At 37.0% G+C, this 20,413-nt stretch overlaps 1 protein-coding gene and 1 long non-coding RNA gene across 23 annotated transcripts in view; one reads left to right on the top strand and one right to left on the bottom strand.

Moving 5' to 3' along the window:
* Nucleotides 1–20,413, top strand: part of CEP128 (centrosomal protein 128) — a 475,965-nt gene that overhangs the window by 391,621 nt on the left and 63,931 nt on the right. For 17 of the 21 annotated variants that reach the window (XM_070065330.1, XM_070065327.1, XM_070065329.1 and 14 more), the window contains one exon: nt 12,085–12,174. The exons of 3 other annotated variants lie outside the window; for them this stretch is intronic. In XM_070065330.1, coding sequence (XP_069921431.1) covers nt 12,085–12,174 — 90 coding nt within the window. Of the gene's footprint in view, nt 1–6,085; nt 6,142–12,084; nt 12,175–20,413 lie in introns of those variants that run through there. One more of the 21 variants, XM_051826210.2, reaches the window with a different exon arrangement.
* LOC138847228 (uncharacterized) overlaps nt 19,198–20,413 on the bottom strand; it is a 90,498-nt gene continuing 89,282 nt past the window's right edge. For both annotated transcript variants that reach the window (XR_011384937.1, XR_011384938.1), the window contains exons 3-4: nt 19,984–20,130; nt 19,198–19,463 (exon numbers count right to left, since the gene is read on the bottom strand). This is a non-coding gene — a long non-coding RNA (uncharacterized lncRNA). The remainder of the gene's footprint in view (nt 19,464–19,983; nt 20,131–20,413) is intronic.

Here is a 20,413-nt window from a genome sequence, read left to right as displayed (position 1 = left end):
CAAATATCTGATGCTTAAGAGTTACCTTGTATAGTCTCTCAATTTACTATGAGTTGGTTTTTGTATATTTCTTGAACTGGAAAATTGTGTTTGAAAGTTTCTGCTAGAATTTTGACATTAACACGGAATGTACAATTAATGTTAAGTTGGCATCTGACAGAAGTTCTCTCTTGCTTTTACATTGCATTAACTTACAAATGGGTAACTCAAGTGTCTATTTTTATTAGGGAAAACATAATCAGTTATACTCACATGACAGAACCAATTCACTTAATGTCACATTAGGGATTAAAAACAGTAAATACTTTGGACATTTAAAGTTCTTCTTTGGCCCAGAGCTGCAAGGCAGAACTGGAGGGTGATATAATGAGCTGGCTTGAATGCTTTAGGGCTAAAGATATTTGCTTCTGGAAAATGAAGGATGGGTCAAGTAAAACCCAAAGAGCAGGGGAAATACTCTATGATTGGGAATTTCTCTCTTTGATGTTATATGAATTAGGAGAAAATTGTATAATTGATCTGAAAGTACTTAGAAAGCATAGTTCTATATACTCAACAGAAGTGGCATTTTAATTATAGATTTGGACTGATAAAATTCTTTTGACATTTTATACTATGTTTCACTATACAAAGAAAGCACTGGCAGTTCCAGTATGGGGTTAGGAAAAAACCTCAACTGTATACCTGCCTTACTCATCTTGAAATTAATATCATCAGTGTTTGTTATGCTCATAGAAAACAAGGCTCTAAGGCACTAAGTTTATAGATTGAGCAGATAATAAAGTCTTTTTAAGCATTTTGGTTATGTATTCTGTTTGCCTTTGGCCCCAGAATATCAAATATAAATATATTTATTGAGTATGTATCTGGCCTTTTGAAATGGCAGCACAAATAATTTTGATTTTATGTTTCTCACAATATGAATGTTGGAATGAGTAAAATCTCATTATATTTAATAGCCTATGTTGCATCTCAAGTGTTTATTAAGTACTGGCAGCATTTTCTACCAAAATGTCCATCAAATGCAATAGAGTGCACCAGCCAACAAGCTATGGACATTTATAGATGTTGAGTATGCAGTATGATGCCTACAGCAGAATTCAATATTGGCATTCTGTGGTGGCAATTAGTGCTTGCTGCTAACAGTCTATTTAGAACAAAAGAGAAACTAACCACTCTCAGAGTATGCAAGAGTACAGAGGCATATCACACAAAACTTTAATATTAAGGGCCAGATGAAAATTCTTTGAAAAGTGGTTATGTTCTAGGGTTTCTGTATCGAAATATACATACCATTGAGATAGTTTATATAGACTATTATAGAATATAGTTTGAAGTCCTTAAAGCACATGGAAGTATTTTAGAGGGGAAAAGACAAAGTAGTTTTGAAAACTAATAACAATATAAAGAGTGGAGGTTAACAACTTTGAGTTTTTAAGCCTGGCTCAGATTATGATTCACTGGGTAACCTTGGCTAACACATTTAACTTTGTTTTCATCTGTAATATAGGATCACACAACTGTCTTCCAGAAGTGTTTAGTATGAATTAGATTGTCCTAGGAGAGAGAACAAAATATTTATTGCAATTTACAATGTTAGCAAATCCTCCCATATCCAAATTGGAGTCAATTTTATTTACTCATTAGCATCTTATAATTATGCATTTAATGCTATTTTCCTTAAAGGTGGGGAGGGTGTTTTACTGATCTCTAAACCCTTCCAAGTTTTCTGTAAATAAAAGGTATTCTATTTATTCATTGAAACAATTATTTATTGAGCACCAGTTCTGTGCATGACACTGTACTAGAAGCCTAGGATAGAAAGCCAGCCATGTGTGCTAGGTATCTTCTTAACTTCCATACCTGCGCTAATGGAGAAGACTATTAAATAAGTTTTCTCAATAAATGTTGAAAAATGATATTAGAAGCAATGTATATACAATAAGATTCCCGGTCCTTATTTGTTGAAAATAGGTACGGGTTTGATGGAAGTTAAAGGGGTTAAGTAAGTTGAAGTTAGGTAACAGGAGACTAGATTCAGGGACAAACCAAGTCAGATTTCCAAATAAAGCCAACAGTTAAAATGAAAACCAGATTTTGATAGGCGAGTTTGGGTTAAAGATAAGAACAGTTTTGGGAAGGATATGGGAGGCCATATGGTAAAGGAGAACACACTGGTGTTTCGAGGAACTCAAAGAGTTCACTGTGGTAGAATGTAACATTTGAGAGAAGAGAGGCAAATAGGAGCTTGCAAGTAAGCACAGCTCTACAGGGTGCCATAAAAGTAGTTTGGATTTAGTGTATACAAACCAGTGAAGAGTCTAAAACAAGAAAACTATGTGATAAAATGTGCATTTTGAGTGAATAACTAGCTGTAACATTAAAAATAAACAGGAGCAAGAAATCAGGGACACCACTTACAGATACTTTGTGAAAATCTTGGCAAGAGATGATATTGACTTGAGTTGTTTGATAACAGACAGGTTGAAGCATAGTGAATAACTTTTTAATACATTTTCAGATACAAAAGTCTGTGACTTTGAGAGTGGTTTTTATGAAGTAAGAAGGAAGGGAGGAAGGAAGGAGTTAAGACTGACTCTTGAGTTTTTTCATGGATGTGCTAGTCAATGAGATAGAGGAAACTGATTAGTTCAATTAATTGTTTTTTAAATGTCCAGGTCACAGTGTTGTGAGAGGGTTCAAAAATGGTTTGTACTGGGCAAGAAAAATTTTATGTCATCAGATCTGATGTCCATATCAGATTGATTTTATGAAAAGTTACAGAGGCAAAGGAGAATTTTCTTGGGAAATATGTAGAATGAATAGAAATGGAAGAGTAGGCCAGAGCCATAGGGAGTACCAGCATTAAAAAATATACAAGCTAAGGATGAAAATCCTGCAAAGAAATATCAGACGTAAGAAATAATAATTTATTTGGAATATAGTGTCAGGAAGCTTAGCAAAAGAATAAGGGTATAAATAGTAAACAGAACTAAGTAAATACTTGTTAAGTCTTTGGATTTATTTAACTATGAGGTTAGGTTTCAAAACAAAAAATCACCCAATGAATTGGCATTTCCTATCAACCTATGAACCAACTTTCCTTTCACTTTCCCACCCACCCACTACTTAGCATAGTACCTCATCATAGTAGGCACTCAGTAAAATTCTGTTGACTAAACACATCAATACCACTCTACACGTCTTTTATTTATATAGCACTTATTCCTGGATCTCCTCACAGTCTACCCATTAAAAAACAAACCCACCCTTGTCCCGAACTATTTTTTTTGTCTGAATTTTCTTGTGGAGATGTCCAAGTTTTGTCCACACACATAAACACACACACACACACTTTCTCTCCCTCTCTGGCTCCTCCTGCTCTTCCCTCCTCATCTTCCCCTCTTTGGATGGAGTGCTGAAGGAAAAGGTCAACAAGTGAAGAGCATGGCATGAGTGGTGGGAAGCAATGGAAAAAGATAAAGTGGCAGGAGATGAGGGTGGCAGCAGGGAAGAGAGTATTTTCAGTCTTCGGAGGAATCACAAACAAAGGAGACAAACATAGTCAGTGGTGATTTTTACAATTCAGCTTTTCATTTCTGAAATTCTTCATTGGAATTTAACGTTGGCTCATTTTGTGAGATTCATTTGCAGTTACATTGTGTGATATACTTTCTGAAAACAAAGTATTGTTTTTAACTATAAATATAGTGCAGTATCAGTCCTATTTGCATTTGAATTGAGGAACACTGAAGCAAGTAAATTCCTTCTTTATTCTTCTCAGGGTCAGCAGAAACATTTAAAATAGACTCAAAGGGTAAAATGTTTTTCCTGCATTTAGCTGGCATATATTCAGTGTAGTGACGCCTATGATGGTTGCTAGAGGTAGGTGGTGCTGCTCTTTTTCATTTTCATTTTTTAAGTTCTCAACCTATTTGGTTCACCCTCTTGCTTTGTTCATGTTTCTTTGTGAACCACAAAATGCAAAGCACATCGGAAGAGTTAGTTTAGTGTCATGCTTAGTTATGAGAAGCTTCTCCATGTAACCCATGATAGTCACTGATCAGAATGTCCCCTTCTGCTAACTTAGTCATCTCTCTCTTCATTTTGGGTGTGATGAGTTAAAATTAAATGATTGGGGACTATTATCCTAGTCATTCCCTTTTTCAACTGGGCCATCTGTAGGTTACTTTGAAGTAGCGCCCATACATATAAATTGCGGACAATAATAATACAGACTTCATAGGATTGTTGAAAGGATTAACTCTGAGAAGATGTGAAAAACTTGATACCTGGAAGGTCCTCAGTAAATATTAAGTCCAAACTCTATCTCCTGTACCCACTGTGTCCCAGATATGATGCTGCATGTTAGGAATAAAGCAATAAGCAGGACAAGTATTTCTGGATACATTCTTTGATGTTATTATATATTACCTGAATCATTTGTTTAATTAAAAAATATGTTTCAGTTTTCTTAAAAAATATTTTTTGAGACATTCCAAAATCTATGTCCTTAAGGATATTAAATAGTATTAGTAATATTATATTATTAGATTATCTATATTTACATTTAATTTCTCTATTAGTTGGTTTTTGAAAATAGTCTGTAACCCTCCAGTTGAAGACTTCGGTTTTTTTTTTTTGTTTTTTTGTTTTTTTGTTTTTTTGTTTTTTTGTTTTTTTTTTTTTTTTTTTTGCACTGTGTTAGGGAAGAGGGAGACGCAAATGATGGATTTTTGTTTTGTTTTGTCACTTCAATAGGGCTTGGGCAAAAACATTTAAAATGAGTAGCAAGGGCAGATCGTCTCTTCCCCAGCCACTCCCTTATCTGGATTACTTATGGAGTAGCATATGGCAGCATAGTGATTTAAGGGAAAAATTAGAAATTGAATGACTTGATTCATTTAGAACAAGCCTAGTAAGTATTAATGTGGGGTGTTATAATAGAAATGCCAGCTTAGAATTGTTAAGCAAATTGTTGGAAGTAAGTTTATCGAGAAAAAACCACCAAAGAATGACAATGACAGGGGCAAATAAATTGCCCTGGTTAAGGCTGACAAGACAGTACATTAACATCTCTGTGGATGCAGTAAATGGCCAGTCCTCCTGGTGAACATTCATGTGGTAAACTGGACTAATGAAAGACCAACTGATTAATTTCCATGGTCTTCCTGTCAGTCATGTTTCCAAACTGTAGAATGCCCATAATCTGTACCGTCAATCCATATAATGATTTGAGATTTTAGAGTTTATAGGTAGAAAACTAGGGGTGTGTGTGTGTGTGTGTGTGTGTTTTCATTTGAAAGGCATAGACACAAAGACATACAGATCTTCCATCCACTGACTTACTCTCCAAACGCCTGCAACAGATGGGGCTGGACCAGACGAAGTCAGGAGCCTGGAACTCTATCTTGGCCTCCTACAAGGGTGTCAGGTATTTAATTATTTGGATCATTATCTGCTACCTTCCTAGGGTGCTCAATAGCATGAAGCTGGAATGAAAGCCGGAACCAGGACTTAAAACTATACACTCCAATATAGGATGTGGTTGTCACAAGCAGTGTCTTAATCTCTGTGCCAAATGCATTCCCTTAGAGTTGCTCTAGAAGAAATAAGGGTGAATTGGAATACTCTGTTCTAATACTGCATCTCCAGAAGAATTGGAGCAATTCATTCCTCCAGAAATTCTTATTTTCTTGGGAGATACTGAAGTATATTTTTAGAAGTCTCAGTATGAATAAATTGATAAATTAGTATTGACTGTTTAAATTTTATTGCAGTAAAAAGTAATGCAGTATCTAGGGCTTCCCTAGGATGACTTCTGTGAGTTATAAAGGAAATTGTAATTCTACAAACCAGAATGCAATGAATGTATACCTACTAACTGTTCCTAACATACTTGCCTTAGAATGTAGGCAAATAGCTATCTCTTTCTTCTTCTAACACATGCTTTAAAAATTCTACATGCAGTAACACAAACGATGCAAAACATGGGTAATTGAGGACTTGGAGGGCTGGGCAACCCTTTGCTACTTTCAGGGTAAGGTGACTTGATGGTTCATTAAAGTCTGTATTTTTTCTAAAGGTGAAGAGACTTATCAAGCCTTGGATTTGATTTGAATCTCAAGAGAGATAAAGGGTAAGCAGTCAGTCTTGGGGTCAGGCAAGGTCTCAGCCAATTAGATTTGCACACTTGAATTTACTACATCAAGAGGCCTCAGGAGAGAAGGGAACCAAGCTTAGTAAAGTGGCTTTCACTTGAAATTTTAGTGATCATTAAATTTTATCACTCTGTTTTACCTAAAATTTGCAAGTTAATTTTAATTCCAAATTTATGACAGAATAAAACTTGAAAATAGAATATGCATAGAGAGAATTATTCTTGTGTCTGAATATATGGGAGTTGATTGACTAGGTCATTTTCTTTTGGGAATAAAAGAAATATAAAAACGTGCCTCGGTCTGTTTATCCAACAGAATGAAAAGCCCAAGTCTTCAGGACTCAGCATTCTCCTTGTGCCAAACTACTTAAAAAAAAAAAAAAACCCTAAAAAAACATACGCCATTTGAAAACATTTTAAAAATGCAAAGACAATGTAGTCTTTAAGCTCAATGGCCTAATTTTTCTATGAAAGTTTACTAAAAAAAATGTTAGTGAGAATGAAATGAGTGTGTTTTACGGATTTCGCAAATTGCTTTCCCAAGGGAAAACCTTATTTTATGCATCTTCATGCACCTTCCCCCTTGCAGATGAGTTCACAAAATGCAACACTTCTGGGGGGAAAAACACACACACACACACACACAAATAGAAGACTTGGTGCCACTGTCACGGTCCAAGTGCTGGGCTCGCAGGGCACTGGGGCTGATACGAATTACAGCTTATATTTTCTTGTGAAAAGAAAATCCATCTCAGCATACTGTGATATTTCGCAGTGTTGAGCTTCTCAGGGAGTTTCGAGTAGTCTTCAGAATCAATGTCCATCTTACAGTTGGGTTCCGTTTCTTTCGAGTTGCAGAACTTACGTGATTGCTTCAAGGCCACTCTCCGTGATATATGCTTATACTTCTCATATCGCACCCCTAAATAGGTCTCAAGTTTTGAGCACATAGCCCTGTTAATTCATTTTGTCTTATATCTGCTGATAACAAGGAGAGGTTTGAAAGACAGCATTCTAAATAGCAATCATAGAAAACAACAGATTGGGAAACAAACGCTCTGCAATAATGCCTTTGAAGCAAATTTCCATGGACTCATAAAACAAGCCTCAGACGTTCTAGGTATTAATAAAACATCATGAACGTAACCATGGTTCTCATTCCTAGGGCATTCTCTTCTCCCATTCTCTGCCTGATTTGCAAGAATATAAACAAATACTACAGCAGATTTCCCTAATCTGGGGTCTTGAAAACTCGCTAGTACTGTGATTCAGTCTATTAACAGTTACTTAATCAGCCTTCATTAACTCCTGACAGGATGGTGCTATGTTGGTGCCAAAGGGTAATTGTCTGTTTATCAAAAGAGAAGAGAATCACCTCTGACACATTAATGATGACATTAATAGCTACAGAGCAATCTTTGCCACTTATTCCTCGCAATAAACCCTATAAGGTAGATATTAGTATTCTCAGTTTATAGATACAAGGATGCTAAAGCTGATTTGCTTACATAACAGGTAGTACTTGTATTTTTGCATCTACTTGGCCTCTGTGCTTTTGTACTGAAATATCTCAGGAGCTATGGAGAACCGAATTTCAGTAGCATTTTTTTCATGATTTGTTTAAGTTCCTGATCTTACCCTCCTCTCCCCCTTTTTTCTGTAAGAATGATTTATTAGTAGACTTAGTATGCATTTAGTTTGGTAAAATGATGACACTGTGCCTTCTCACAAATACAATCCTACAAGAAACTACACAAGTTTTAGAATGTATTAGTTAAGTCAAGCATTACTTGGGACTTAATATTACTACCTCTTTATAACTCTGTAAATACTTACGAGCCCTAAAACTCCAGGTTTACATGCCTGTGACAGCTGGGACCATGGTATCATATATGTTTGGCTAGTAGCATGTGAAGGTAGCTGTTCATTTCTAGTGCAAAATTATGAACAGTCCAATCATTGGAGGCACTTCCAGGAAGGAGCAGGGATAATTTTTCTTCTTCCATTCTGCACCTTTCCTTTTTGCTTATTCATCATGTTTTAAATAAACAGACCAAAGAAAGTTGTTATTAAAGCCCTCCTCAGGCTTCTTCGATTTCATTTTTTAAACCACGTTCAAAACATTCTGGCAGAAATTAAAAACAACATTAGAATGTTTCCATAAATTTTAAATTATCCAAAAGTGATAACACTAAAGTGAGCTGAAAAAGTGACTAATAAACATCTCTTCTTATATATTAGTATTTTTGTCATCGTAATCAGTGATTATTTTGTTTTTAAAAATTGGTTCTAAAATGAATTCATTTTTGAAAATTTCTGTTACACTTAATAGTCTAGATTTAATTTCTTAGAGTTTAATGTTTAGTTTTAAAAGTGTGAAGGCTTATTACCATGTTAATAACTATCATATAATGTGTTAGTAATATTTCTGTGTTTGCTCATAAAGTGAAATAGAAAATATTAACCTCCAAGAGATCCCATGCCTTTACTGCATTCTGGGTGTAATTATAGCCCATAGTGCTTACTTGGCTATTAGAAAATAACTAATAAATTTGTCACAAATTAAATGTAGGTCAGGGGAAAGAGGCCATATGTGGGCTTAGTGATGAATCTAAACTCCTTCTGTCAATATAAAGAATTGGAAAAATAATAGAAACATCATTTAACTGCACAATATCATAGCTAATTAAGTTTAGATCTTTGCTTTCTTTAATCTTTCGTCTGTCATTTTCCCCATGGCTTTGACTGCCTACACTTCAGCAGGCCAGATGTCATACCCAGAATTAAGGAGTTGCAGCCACATGGTAAAATAATCCCTGGTACAGCGTGTAAAGTGAAATAAAAGCAAAAATGTGTGCAAGTAATGTTTTTTATTTAAACATTATGTTTTGATATAGGATGTATATTTCTTAACCATCACCTGACCTCTTTTAAAATGAAGTTCGGAAGTACATACATGTGTAATTTTAAGGAAATTTTAAGGAAAAGGCTGCAGAACAGTTTTCACAGATTTCCCGGTCCTCTGCTATATACAAACACAAAACAGCCCTGATGTTAAAAAAAAATTGTCTATTTGCTCATAAAACTGCATTGTCAGCATATGATATTTCCATTAATGCCATCTTGTGGGATTATTAAAAAGCAAAATGTGTGTAAGAATGTGTGTGGGTGTGTGTTTGCATGACCTTTAATTTGGATTTGAGAGTTAGTATAGATTCCATTGAATCCAGCTTTTATTGGATTATAATTCAAGCCCTGCCATTTAAGTGTGATGTAATTTCAACATATTTAATGTCTTTATATATTTTTCTCTAATTTAAAAGAATGTATTAATTGAACAAATTAATAATATCCTCTATTAGGAATTGTTGTGAGTTTAAAAAATAGGAACAAATGTGAAAAGAAGTACACAGTGCAAGTTTTGGGCCTTAATGGACTCTTAGTAAATAGTGTTGACATTTATGATACTCATAATTTAAAGGGACAGATTGGTTCACAGCAAGAATGACCACGTTAGTGCCCCTTTTTTTCTTGAATGTAAGTAGGCCCTTTCCTGTTTCAGGAGCTTTGCATTTTCTGCCACCTCTCCTGGAATACTTTCTCCCTTTGCTCTTTGAATGACTGGCCCATTCCCATCCTTATTTGGAACAAATGTTACCTCTTCCTGGAGACTTAATCTGACCACAGCATGTAACAGAATCCTTCAGTCTCATCCTCAAATTACAATCCCTGGGTATTTTCTTTATTTAAGTCTTTGTCTTCTCTTTTGAAGACATGAAGAGACCTTCTCCATGAACACAGAGACCTTGCCATAGTGTTGATAAGTGTGCACTCAATCCTCACATAATGGCTTGCCTCAATAAAGATGAGCAAATGGATAAATTAATTCAGTAGATAAATAAGTACTAGGGAGGGAAAGAGAAATAAAGGAAGGAAAGACATTGGAAGAAAATGGTGCATAAAAAGAAGTAAAGAATAGAAGGAAAATACTTGTGTGGTTTTAGGAATGTATTATATTATTATAGGTGAATATATTTATGCTTATGGATCGTTTAAGGTTTAAAATTTAAGTGAAGATTGCCTAGTTCCTATTTTTTATTGTTCCTATTTAGTGTGTGGTTTTTTTTTTTTTTTTTTTTTTTTTGCCTTGTTTCCTTTCAGAAAGAGTTTCCATACTGTGACCTCAGTGAAACAAGAAATAATTCTTAGGATAAGAAACCCTTCGAAACAGGGGTCACCGTCCTTCCTGTAAAGAGCCAGATTCTAAATATTTTTAACTTAGTTAGTGAGTCTTATGCTCTCTTGAAGTAACTCAACCATGCATTTTAGCATGGAAACAGTTATAGCGAATGATGATGCTGTATTTCAGTAAAACTGTATATATGGATGCCAACATTTGGATTGCATACAATTTCTATATCATGAAACATTATTCTTTTTTTAAAAAATATGTTTTTTAAAAAAATTATTCTTTTTTGTTTATTTGAAATGCAGAGTTACAGGTTGGAGGGTAGGGAGTGGAGAGAGAGAGAGAGAGGTTCTATCTGCTGGTTCATTTTCCAAATGGCTGCAGTGACCAGGGTGGGGTAGACTGAAGCCAGGAGCCTAGAACACCATCCAAGGCTTTCATGGGACTAGCAGGGGGCTAAGTCATTGAGCCATATTCCACTGCTTTTTCCGGTGCTTTAACAGAGAGCTGGATTGGACATGGAGGAGCTGGGACTCGAACCAGCACTTATATGGAATACCAGCATCACAGGCAGCAGCTTAACCTGCTGCACCACAGTGCTGGTCCTGAAATATTATTCTTACTTTTTTTTCAACCAAATAAAATTGTGAAAGCCATTTTTTATCTTTTGGAATTATAAAAGCAGATGTCTATCTGGACTTACACTGTTGTCCTACCTTGACTTTGATACCTGGGTTACAGGTGATCTTTCTCAAGAATGTTTGCCTTTTAAAAAGAAGGACTGACACAAGTTTGAAGAATATATTTTTGATTTGAGGAATATGTTTATATTGGTAGATTTTTAAATTATTTGGCAAATGTAAACAAAGTGTAGTTTTGTTTAATCACATCTTCCTAAATTTCCAGTCACATTGCATCCAAGCTATGTTATGCACAGCTATGGTTCTAAGTGTTCAGTCACTTTCTTTACTGGCTAAAACTGCCTAGTTAACTGACTGATTCATTTATGTCTTAGACTTTGGAACTTAGGATCAGTTACTTCCAGAGATGTCTTTCTGAAGGAAAGAGAATTGAAAACACTTTGAATTGAACCACTACTCTTTATTTCTAATGCTGAAGTGTAAAATGTTTTAAATTCTAAGTATTAAGTTCCTCCAAATTTTTGACTTCATGTTAGATAAGGAGTTATTTTGGAGACCATTTAAAAAGTATTATTTGAGGCCGGCACCGCAGCTCACTAAGCTAATCCTCCGCCTTTCGGCGCCGGCACACCAGGTTCTAGTCCTGGTCGGGGTGCTGGATTCTGTCCCGGTTGCCCCTCTTCCAGGCCAGCTCTCTGCTATGGCCCGGGAGTGCAGTGGAGGATGGCCCAAGTCCTTGGGCCTTGCACCCCATGGGAGACCAGGATAAGTACCTGGCTCCTGCCATCGGATCAGCGCGGTGTGCAGGCCGCAGCGCGCTGGCCGCGGCGGCCATTGGAGGGTGAACCAACGGCAAAGGAAGACCTTTCTCTCTGTCTCTCCCTCTCTCTCACTGTCCACTCTGCCTGTCAAAAAAAAAAAAAAGTATTATTTGAAATCTTTTTCTCTAAATGCAGAAATGTAAAAATTAGTTTGAAATTACTATAGTCTTATTAGTGTTGTTTTATAGCTATTACTTCTTACAGTGCTTTCAATTACTTTAAGATAATAGAGTTTTATGAGTCTTTTTCATAACTCACATTTCTCTTAAACAGCCGAAGCTACCATTTAAACTTCTATCTTGGGAAGATACTAGTCAGACTGCAGTGAAAAATCAGAATGAAGCTCAATTTGAAGAAAAAGCAGTTAAGTATTTCATAGGTAGGAATATTTAGGATATTTGTAAATGAATAGTAAAAATACATCTGCCTTATTTTAGGACCTAGTGGGTAAACCAGCCTTCAGGTATGCTGTGTGCTTCCCAGTAGTACAACTAAGTTATTGAATTTATTTGTTTTTCCTCATTTTTGAAAGAAAGAAAGCCCACCATCAGTTATCACAGAGCGAACAATATGAAGTTAGTGTTAAATCTTTTTTACCTGTGTTTGTAGTAGAATTTAAGGATAGTTTTCATCTAAGTCAAACTTAATTAGAATGCCAAAAAATAATCTAACTCATGTCAGCCAGATACATTACTTTAAGACCTTCTGATTTGGTCTCGAGTATCCTTATCAGTAGTATGTGTAGTGTCAGTTTGGGAAGGATAACTGTACCCAGAAGCACAGAGAAGGAATATCAGAATGAAGAGTGAAAAGGTCTCTAATGCACGCCTTCTGCTTTAATTCCAAAGTGTTGAGTAAACAACTGCATGTAAATTAGGATATGGACTCTTGGAATTTCCCAAAGGTACACAGTTTAATTCCAAAGGTAGACTGTGTGCTCTTCAGTGACCACTGTGTGACGCACATGGTAGTCAACATCAGGTGCTGTAATTCACATATTCATGTGGAAGGGCTTGGAACAATGGATTGTGTGTTTATATGGGCTTCCTTGTGAATGTTCTATACCTCCAAGCCCAAAACAAGTGTGTCCTTCAGGGAAACAAAGGAGATCTCAGCTCCAGAGGCTCATTAGACCAGCTGTGTTTGGAAGCAATCAGATACACACCTCTTTGTATCCCTGAAAATGAGAGCATCCCCTATTGTTAGTTCAAGTTCTGCATGACAAAAGCCTGCTTATAAATTATACCATAATCACCATTGCCATATGATTTGCTTGGGAGTTCAGAACATATTTCTTTGATATATGACTGACCTCACAATTGGAGGCATATACTTTATTTGTTGTAAAACCTTGAAAAAATCGGTGTGTTAGTTTCTGAATTGTTGGTTTTCTGTCTCTCCCCCTACCACTCAACACTTGTTCCTCCATCTCTTTTCTGGGACGGTCTTTGAAATTTTGTGAAATTCTGTTGGTTGTCACTTGCATTGTCTCCCCTCACCACCATCATAGTCTTTATTTTATCTGCAAATAATTTCTCATTGCTCTCCATCTCTGATGTCACCCACTGAACAATTAGCTTTGTTACCTGGAAGCCAGGAGTTGAGACTGGGGATTGGGGAATCAGAACAAAGATCAGTCGGTGTCTTCTGCCCTTCATTTGGGTATCGTCATATTCTGTAGGCACACACCTTTCTACCACATTACATTGTGTTTCAAAAGAAGAATCTGGCAATACTTTGTCATTGTAAAGCAACACAAAAGAAATCTCATTGCTTTGTTTGCTGACGCATTAAGGATAAAGCTTTTTTTGATTTTAGATTTGTACAGCTGACTAGAAGTGTTGACAGGAATTTTAACCAAAACCCTTGCTTACGTAGTGTTTCAAGTTGCATTTTCCTATCTGAAAGCAGTCAACAAAGACTAAAAAAGCCCTGTTTCCAGAATTTTCCCTTCATCTTCCTCCCCGCCACGTGCAGTTCCCTCCCCACAAACCAGGCTTCTATCCCACTTCAGTGGAAATGCAACCTCAGCTTTCCCTGCGTGGGGTCAACATGGAGTATCATGTCAGGGAATGGTCACGTCACAAACAAGCCCCCAGACCAAAGCGCCCCTCTGAGAAGGCAGCAGCAGAACCAGAGGGGAACAGCTGCGTCTCTGACACGGTCATGGCAGGAGACGAGAAGTGCTAGAAATGGGGGTTAGACACGCTGAGTCTGATTTCAAATCCTGGGATTGTTCTTCCTTCTGGTTCTCTCACCCATTTGCCACACCTGAAGTGAAAAACAAGCAACGAGAAGCGTTACCGGACACTGCCTGTAGGCGAGGATGTGATAGATTCCTTTAAACTGCCTTGTCTTGATGTCACAATTCTGAAGGTTTCTTATTAACATTTGGTTTTAGACAAAATCTTGGTGCCTTACTGTAGGTTGTTTTTCTTCTTCAATATTCCTAGTTGGTTATTTTGGACCTGAAGTAGGTTATTTGAATACAGCACATAAACAGGTAGTGAGATGAGTTACTAAGAATAGACTCCAGGTATCCAGTGATGGTTAAATGGAACTTTAATTGATTACAAAATCAATGCAAGATGCTCCAATGCAACATGCATTAAAATTTTTTATATGTAGAGTAACTGACTTTGAATAGATGGCAGGCAGTTTTATGTGTAGCTCATTGATTCACAGGGAAAATTCAAAGCTATGCATATGTTATATTTTAAAGCTGTTTATAATATTGCTACATTGAGATTGTGATTTTCTTTTATTGTTTTATTTTAAATCATTATATGAAATGCTGATTAGTGCTGATCAATCAAATTCTTTGCTTTTTTGTTTATTTTTACTACCTTGATACTGCCTTGAAGTTTGAGAAAGAATACATTTGAAGTTAGTTCTAGTTATTTGAATTATTTTAAAAAAAGACAATCAAATTGTTAAGGGTACTTGATTGCCATTGGGAATGCCTTGGAGAAAAAATGTGCATACTATTTACATTTCATTCTATATCCTGGATGTAAGAAGTAGCAAGTAAAGTGAGCCTCCTGGTTAAACAGAGTTGGCATTGAGAGGAGGAATGTGATGCAGTAGTCTTTTTAGGTGAAGCTGAGTGGATTTTTTTTCAGTGAGAAAAAAGGCTTGGTGCTCCTAGAACAGTGTGGGGGAAGACTTCATTGTGAATTGTCCTTTTTGAAAATTTAATGCCCATCATTGTCCTTCAGTCCCAGAGAAGTTTACAGAATTATTCTGTACTCTTAAGCTTTTTAGACTTGGAAAAGACAGTGGTTGTTGTTACATTTGTGTGTGTGTTGTACTTTTTTATTTAAAAAATTATTTATTTATTTAAGAGGTAGAGTTACAGACAGAGAAAGGGAGAAAGAGAGGAAGGTCTTCCATCCATTTGTTCACTCCCCAAATGGCTGCAGGCTAGAGCTGGGCCGATCCAAAGCTAGGAGCCAGGAGCTTCCTCTGGGTCTCCCATGTGGGTCCTTCCTCTGGGTCTCCCATGTGGGTCCAGGGGCCTAAGCACTTGAGCCATCCTGCACCACCTTACCAGCCCATGGCAGAGAGCTGGATCGGAAGTGGAACAGCTGGGAGAAGAACCTATGTGGGATGCCTGTGCCACAGGTGGCGGCTTAGCCTTCTGTGCCACAGTTCCAGTACATGTTAATGAATATTGAAAACATTCTCAGAAAATTCTGCATTTGTGATAAATTCACTAAACCTATTCAACTGTACTTAACGGAGGCAGGATAATTCCGATTAGATAGGCTTGTTAACTTTTAAGTCATTTCTTAGATGTGATGCATGAATCAATTTATCTGATTGTTTCAGCTGAAACAAATCAACTGTTCATGATCAGGTATCCAGATATCAATGACCTATTTGGTACACATTTCCTAACTTAGCCTATAAACAGTTTCCCATTTCTAGTGAAACGAATACATTTTCCTTGGTTCATTTCTAAATTCTAATGTCCACGCCATCATGAGCAAGTAGCAAGAGTATATATAGCTCAAGGCAATTACAAACCTCATCCTAAGAAGTTAAAATACATCTTTCATGCAGTGCGTGTACTTTAAGCTACGGCCAAAATAAAAGTCTCCATACATGATCTTGGAGCCCAGAAAAAATTAAAACACGATGTTTAACAACATTATTTTTGTATGTGGCATCCACTTATTGATAAGAGCAGCTATTAACAATCACTGTTGTAACTCAGTGACTGTGCACTGACTGCATGGGCAGTCACCAAGAAAAAGACACATTAGAATCAATTTTTGTTGCTTTTATAGGTGTTTCTTAAACACCTATAAAATCACCCAATCACCAAAAAACAATAGAAACCAAACAGTTCACCTCCACACACAATTTTCTTTCTTCAAATATTTGAAGGAAATTTCTTCTATGATTTCTGTTTAACCCACCACTCCTATTTAGAGTCTCATGTTTTTACTTCTGCCCTGGGCTTCTGTAGTCACAGTAGTTTCTTTGTTGTAGGTGGCATTTAGAAATATTTCATGAAAGAGAAATACATGGATTTGGCTTAATAAAATAATTTATTTGTGTAATGTTTTTGCATCTTATTTTAGGTGTTTTTATTCAGATTAAAAGGACTTGAGGCACGTGAGTAAGTTGCAGACAGTCTACCTTTGTCCTAAAAGAATATGCAACATTGTTTGTGTGTGCTCTTCATAGTCCATGATACAAAATAAGAGCCACTAACTTTTTTTTTTTTAAGATTTGTTTACTTGTTTGAAAGGCAGTGTTACAGAGAGTCAGAGGCAAAGAGAGAGAGAGACAGAGAGAGAGAGAAAGAGGAGGAGACAAAGTCTTGCAGCTGCTGGTTCATTCCACAAATGGCTGCAACCACTGAAGCTGGGCTGATCTGAAGCTAGGAACCAGGAGCCTCCTCTGGGTCTCCCACGCAGGTGCAGGGGCCCAAGGACTTGGGCCATTCTCTGCTGCTTTCCCAGGCCACAGCAAGTGGAGCAGCTGAGACTCAAACCGGCTCCCATATGGGATGCCAGTGGCTTTACCTGCTACACCACAGTAGTGGCCCCATCCACTTATTAAAACCACCTGAAGTTGCATGATCATAATGGAAGTGACTTTGTTACTTCTACAGGTCTTCTATCATCTCTGTCCCTCCTACCTCCTAACCCCTTTTCCGTGTTTTAATCCATTTTTTTCTGAATCCAAATTTTGTGAGTGGGTGTGTGTATGTGTTTGTGGGTTAGTGGGAATGGGGGAGAAAGTGTTGAACCTACAGGCTGAGCTTGAAGAAAAATGTGTTAAAATGAAAACTGGAGATTTAAGGGGAAAAAAGAAAAGAAAGAAACCAGCTCTAGGTAGGATGGGTAAGGTTAAGGAGGAACTGAGTTACTATTTTGGTGTATTATATGCTCATTCTGTGGTATAGAGTCACATTTTTTATGGACTTTATCAGAGCCACAATATTGACTTATGTTACCTCTGTTTTAATAACAAAAATATAAGTGGACATATGCAAATTTTTAGTTTGAGAATAAGGATGTTACAGTAACCTCATTCATTTTTAGATATATGTATTTATATTTCTTTTATAACTAATCCTCTCTGCTAAAAATCTGTCAGCAATAACCATTGAAATTTTCAAAATACATTTCTTAAATTTTGAAATCAAGTAATAACTTCAAAAAAAAACTAGGAATAGTTTCTTTTTACTTACAGTTTACACTTATTAGTACCATACTATGATTTAAACCAAGCTCACTAATTGGCAACAGTGATAAATATCTTATTAGCTGAAGTTGATTGGCAAATTGAAATAATAAAATACAGGTTAGTGGACTCAATTTCATATTTCCTTCATTTGCTATTCTTTGAAAAATTATTCATTTTTCATGGAAAGTTGTGTCACTACCATTCTGGGATGAAGTAGGTTACAGGCATGCAAAAGCCATCTCATCACCCAAATAGATTATTTATTGACTTATAGATTTTAACCAAGTGGGGTTGTTTTGGGCATTTGGATCCATGGTTGTATAGACTGGGCACATTTTCTTCTAATTATGTAAGAAACACTTAGGTAAAGTGAAGACATTCAACATAAATTATAGTAAGATTGGTTTATCTTTGCCAAAAATTGAGGTATGACTTACAACAGAGAATTCAGTTCAGTTCTGTTTGTCATCATACAAAATCATCTACTTTTTAAAAAGCTATTTAGTTGAAAATCAGAATGACAGAAGGAGAGACAGAGAAGGAGAGAATGAGAGAGAGGGATCTTCCATCTGCTAACTCACTCCCCAAATAGCTGCCACAGCCAGATCCAGGCCAGGCCAAAGCTAGGAGCCGGGAACTCCATCCGTCTCCCTCGTGGGTGGCAGGAATCCGAGCAGAGAGCTGGATCAGGCAGTGGTGTGGCTGGGACTCCAACTGCCGTTTCAACATGGGACGCCAGCATGGCAAACAGCAGCTTAACCCACTGCTCACGACTCCGGCCCTGCAGCCCATGAAATCCCCTATTTTCTGCAAACTATGTGCATGCTCTTCAAATATGGTAATCCTAAATAATTTCAATCTACAAACCTATGGTCTGGGGAAAACTGAAGACCCAAATAGGAGCTGTAAATATTTTGAGCCTTCCAAGGTGTTTCACAAAAAATGTGATATTGCCCGAAGGCTGTTTCCATCTGTATATGGCATTTAATTTGCTTCTGTGCAATCTGCAAATGATGATAAAGCATTGCTGAACGGTTTTGTCCCAGATGTGCTGTGGGTACCATGCCCAGTAACAACAGATCAAAGCCCTCTTGAGGCATCATATGCATTTATTATGAAGCACTCAAATGTTACTGACAAAATAGCAATTATTTTATGAAAATTATGGGAGAACAAAGTCCTCTCAAGTATTCCAACAAAATGCAATTAAACAGATTATATGAAGAAATTTTTAAAAGTTTGTCAAAAAATGGAGTTAAATGATAAGTTTATTTTGGCATAAAAATTTTGAAAATCCATGTGTAATTTTTTATGACAGGTATTTTCCATGAACTTTTTGAAGCTCCCTCATATTCCTAAGAATAGCCTGCTTTTGCCTAATATATTCATTGAATTCGTGCCTACATAGGCAAATGTTTGCATGATAGAAATATTGAACTCAGTTTCCCAGAGAGGTGAAACTTGTTTTGCCGAAGTCCTCATAGGTCAGCCCTGGTGTTGTAGGTGAAGCTGAGAACATGTAGGTGATGGCCAAGTTTATTCTGTTCTCAAGTACCAGGAATCTATGTGGGTCCCTGAAGGGTGAGTCATTCTCTGCATTAGTTTCCTCCTTTGATTTAGGATTACTGATTGATTAATCTGAACAACAACAAGAAAATTCAGAGTCCCATTGATTTCCTCCAGTTTCTTTTTTTTTTTTTTTCAAGATTTATTTATTTACTTGAAAGTCAGAGTTACACAGCGTGAGAAAGAAAGGCAGAGAGAGAGAGAGAAGGGAGGGAGGGAGGGAGTCTTCCATCTGCTGGTTCACTCCCTAGATGGCTACAACAGCTGGAGCTGTGCCAGTCCGGAACCAGGAACCAGGAGCTTCTTCTCCAGGTCTCCCACATGGGTGCAGGGGTTCAAGGATTGGGCCATCTTCTACTGCTTTCCCACATCATAGCAGAGAGCTGGAAAGGAAGTGGAGCAGCTGGGACTTGAACCAGCACCCATATGGGATGCCGACACTGCAGGCAGCGGCTTTAGCTGCTATGCCACAGCATCGGCCCCTCCTCTAGTTTTTTAAAATGAGAGAAAAGAAAGGTGACCTTGACCCTCTGAAAAAGGCTTTTTTCTGTTTTCTTCATACTCTGTTCTCTCTTAAATTGTTCTCTTTTATTTGATAAAGACTTCCTTCTATACCTGTAAGCTCTGGAAAATGTTGAGGATATGATTATTGAGTTGAGTATATAATCATTTTCTTATTCATTTATTATTTTAACAATGTTGTTAATGACCTGCTTTAAAACCATTATTTCCATAAACCTTCTAAGATTCTGTAGATTATGAAGGGCTATCTCAATTCATGTTTGGCTGTATGTGAATATCTTTCTCTTTTATTTTCCTGTCTTGTTTTTAATAATGATATACATATTTTTTTATTTGGTTTATTTTAAAGAGTTACTCACAAACACACACACACAGACTCACAGATATCTGCTGGTTCATCTCCAAATAGCTGCAGCTAGGCCAGGCTGAAGCCAGGAGCCAGGAGCTTCTTCCGGGCACCTCACATGGGTGCAGGGTCCTAAGCACTTGGGCCATCCTCCACTGCTTTCTCAGGTACATTAACAAGGACTGGAATGGAAGTAAAGCAGCTGAGACTCAAACTGGACCCATATGGAATACATGCACTGCAGGCGCTGGACCCTCATCTTAAATTGTTAAAACTTTACTTGAAAGGCAGAGAGACAGCAAGTGAGACTGGCAGAGACAGATGGACAGAGACAGGAATGGACCAGGTCAAAACTAGGAGCCAGAAAGGCAATCTAGAGCTTTCACACGTGAAACAACGATTTAATTATTTGAACCATCACTGCTCCTTCCCAGTGTCTCTAAGCAGAAAGCTAGGGTGAGGAAT

Source organism: Oryctolagus cuniculus, chromosome 20 (assembly GCF_964237555.1).
Source record: "Oryctolagus cuniculus chromosome 20, mOryCun1.1, whole genome shotgun sequence".
NCBI lineage: Eukaryota > Metazoa > Chordata > Mammalia > Lagomorpha > Leporidae > Oryctolagus > Oryctolagus cuniculus.
Note: the sequence above shows the minus strand (reverse complement) of the source record. Positions and strands in the feature narration are given on the sequence as shown.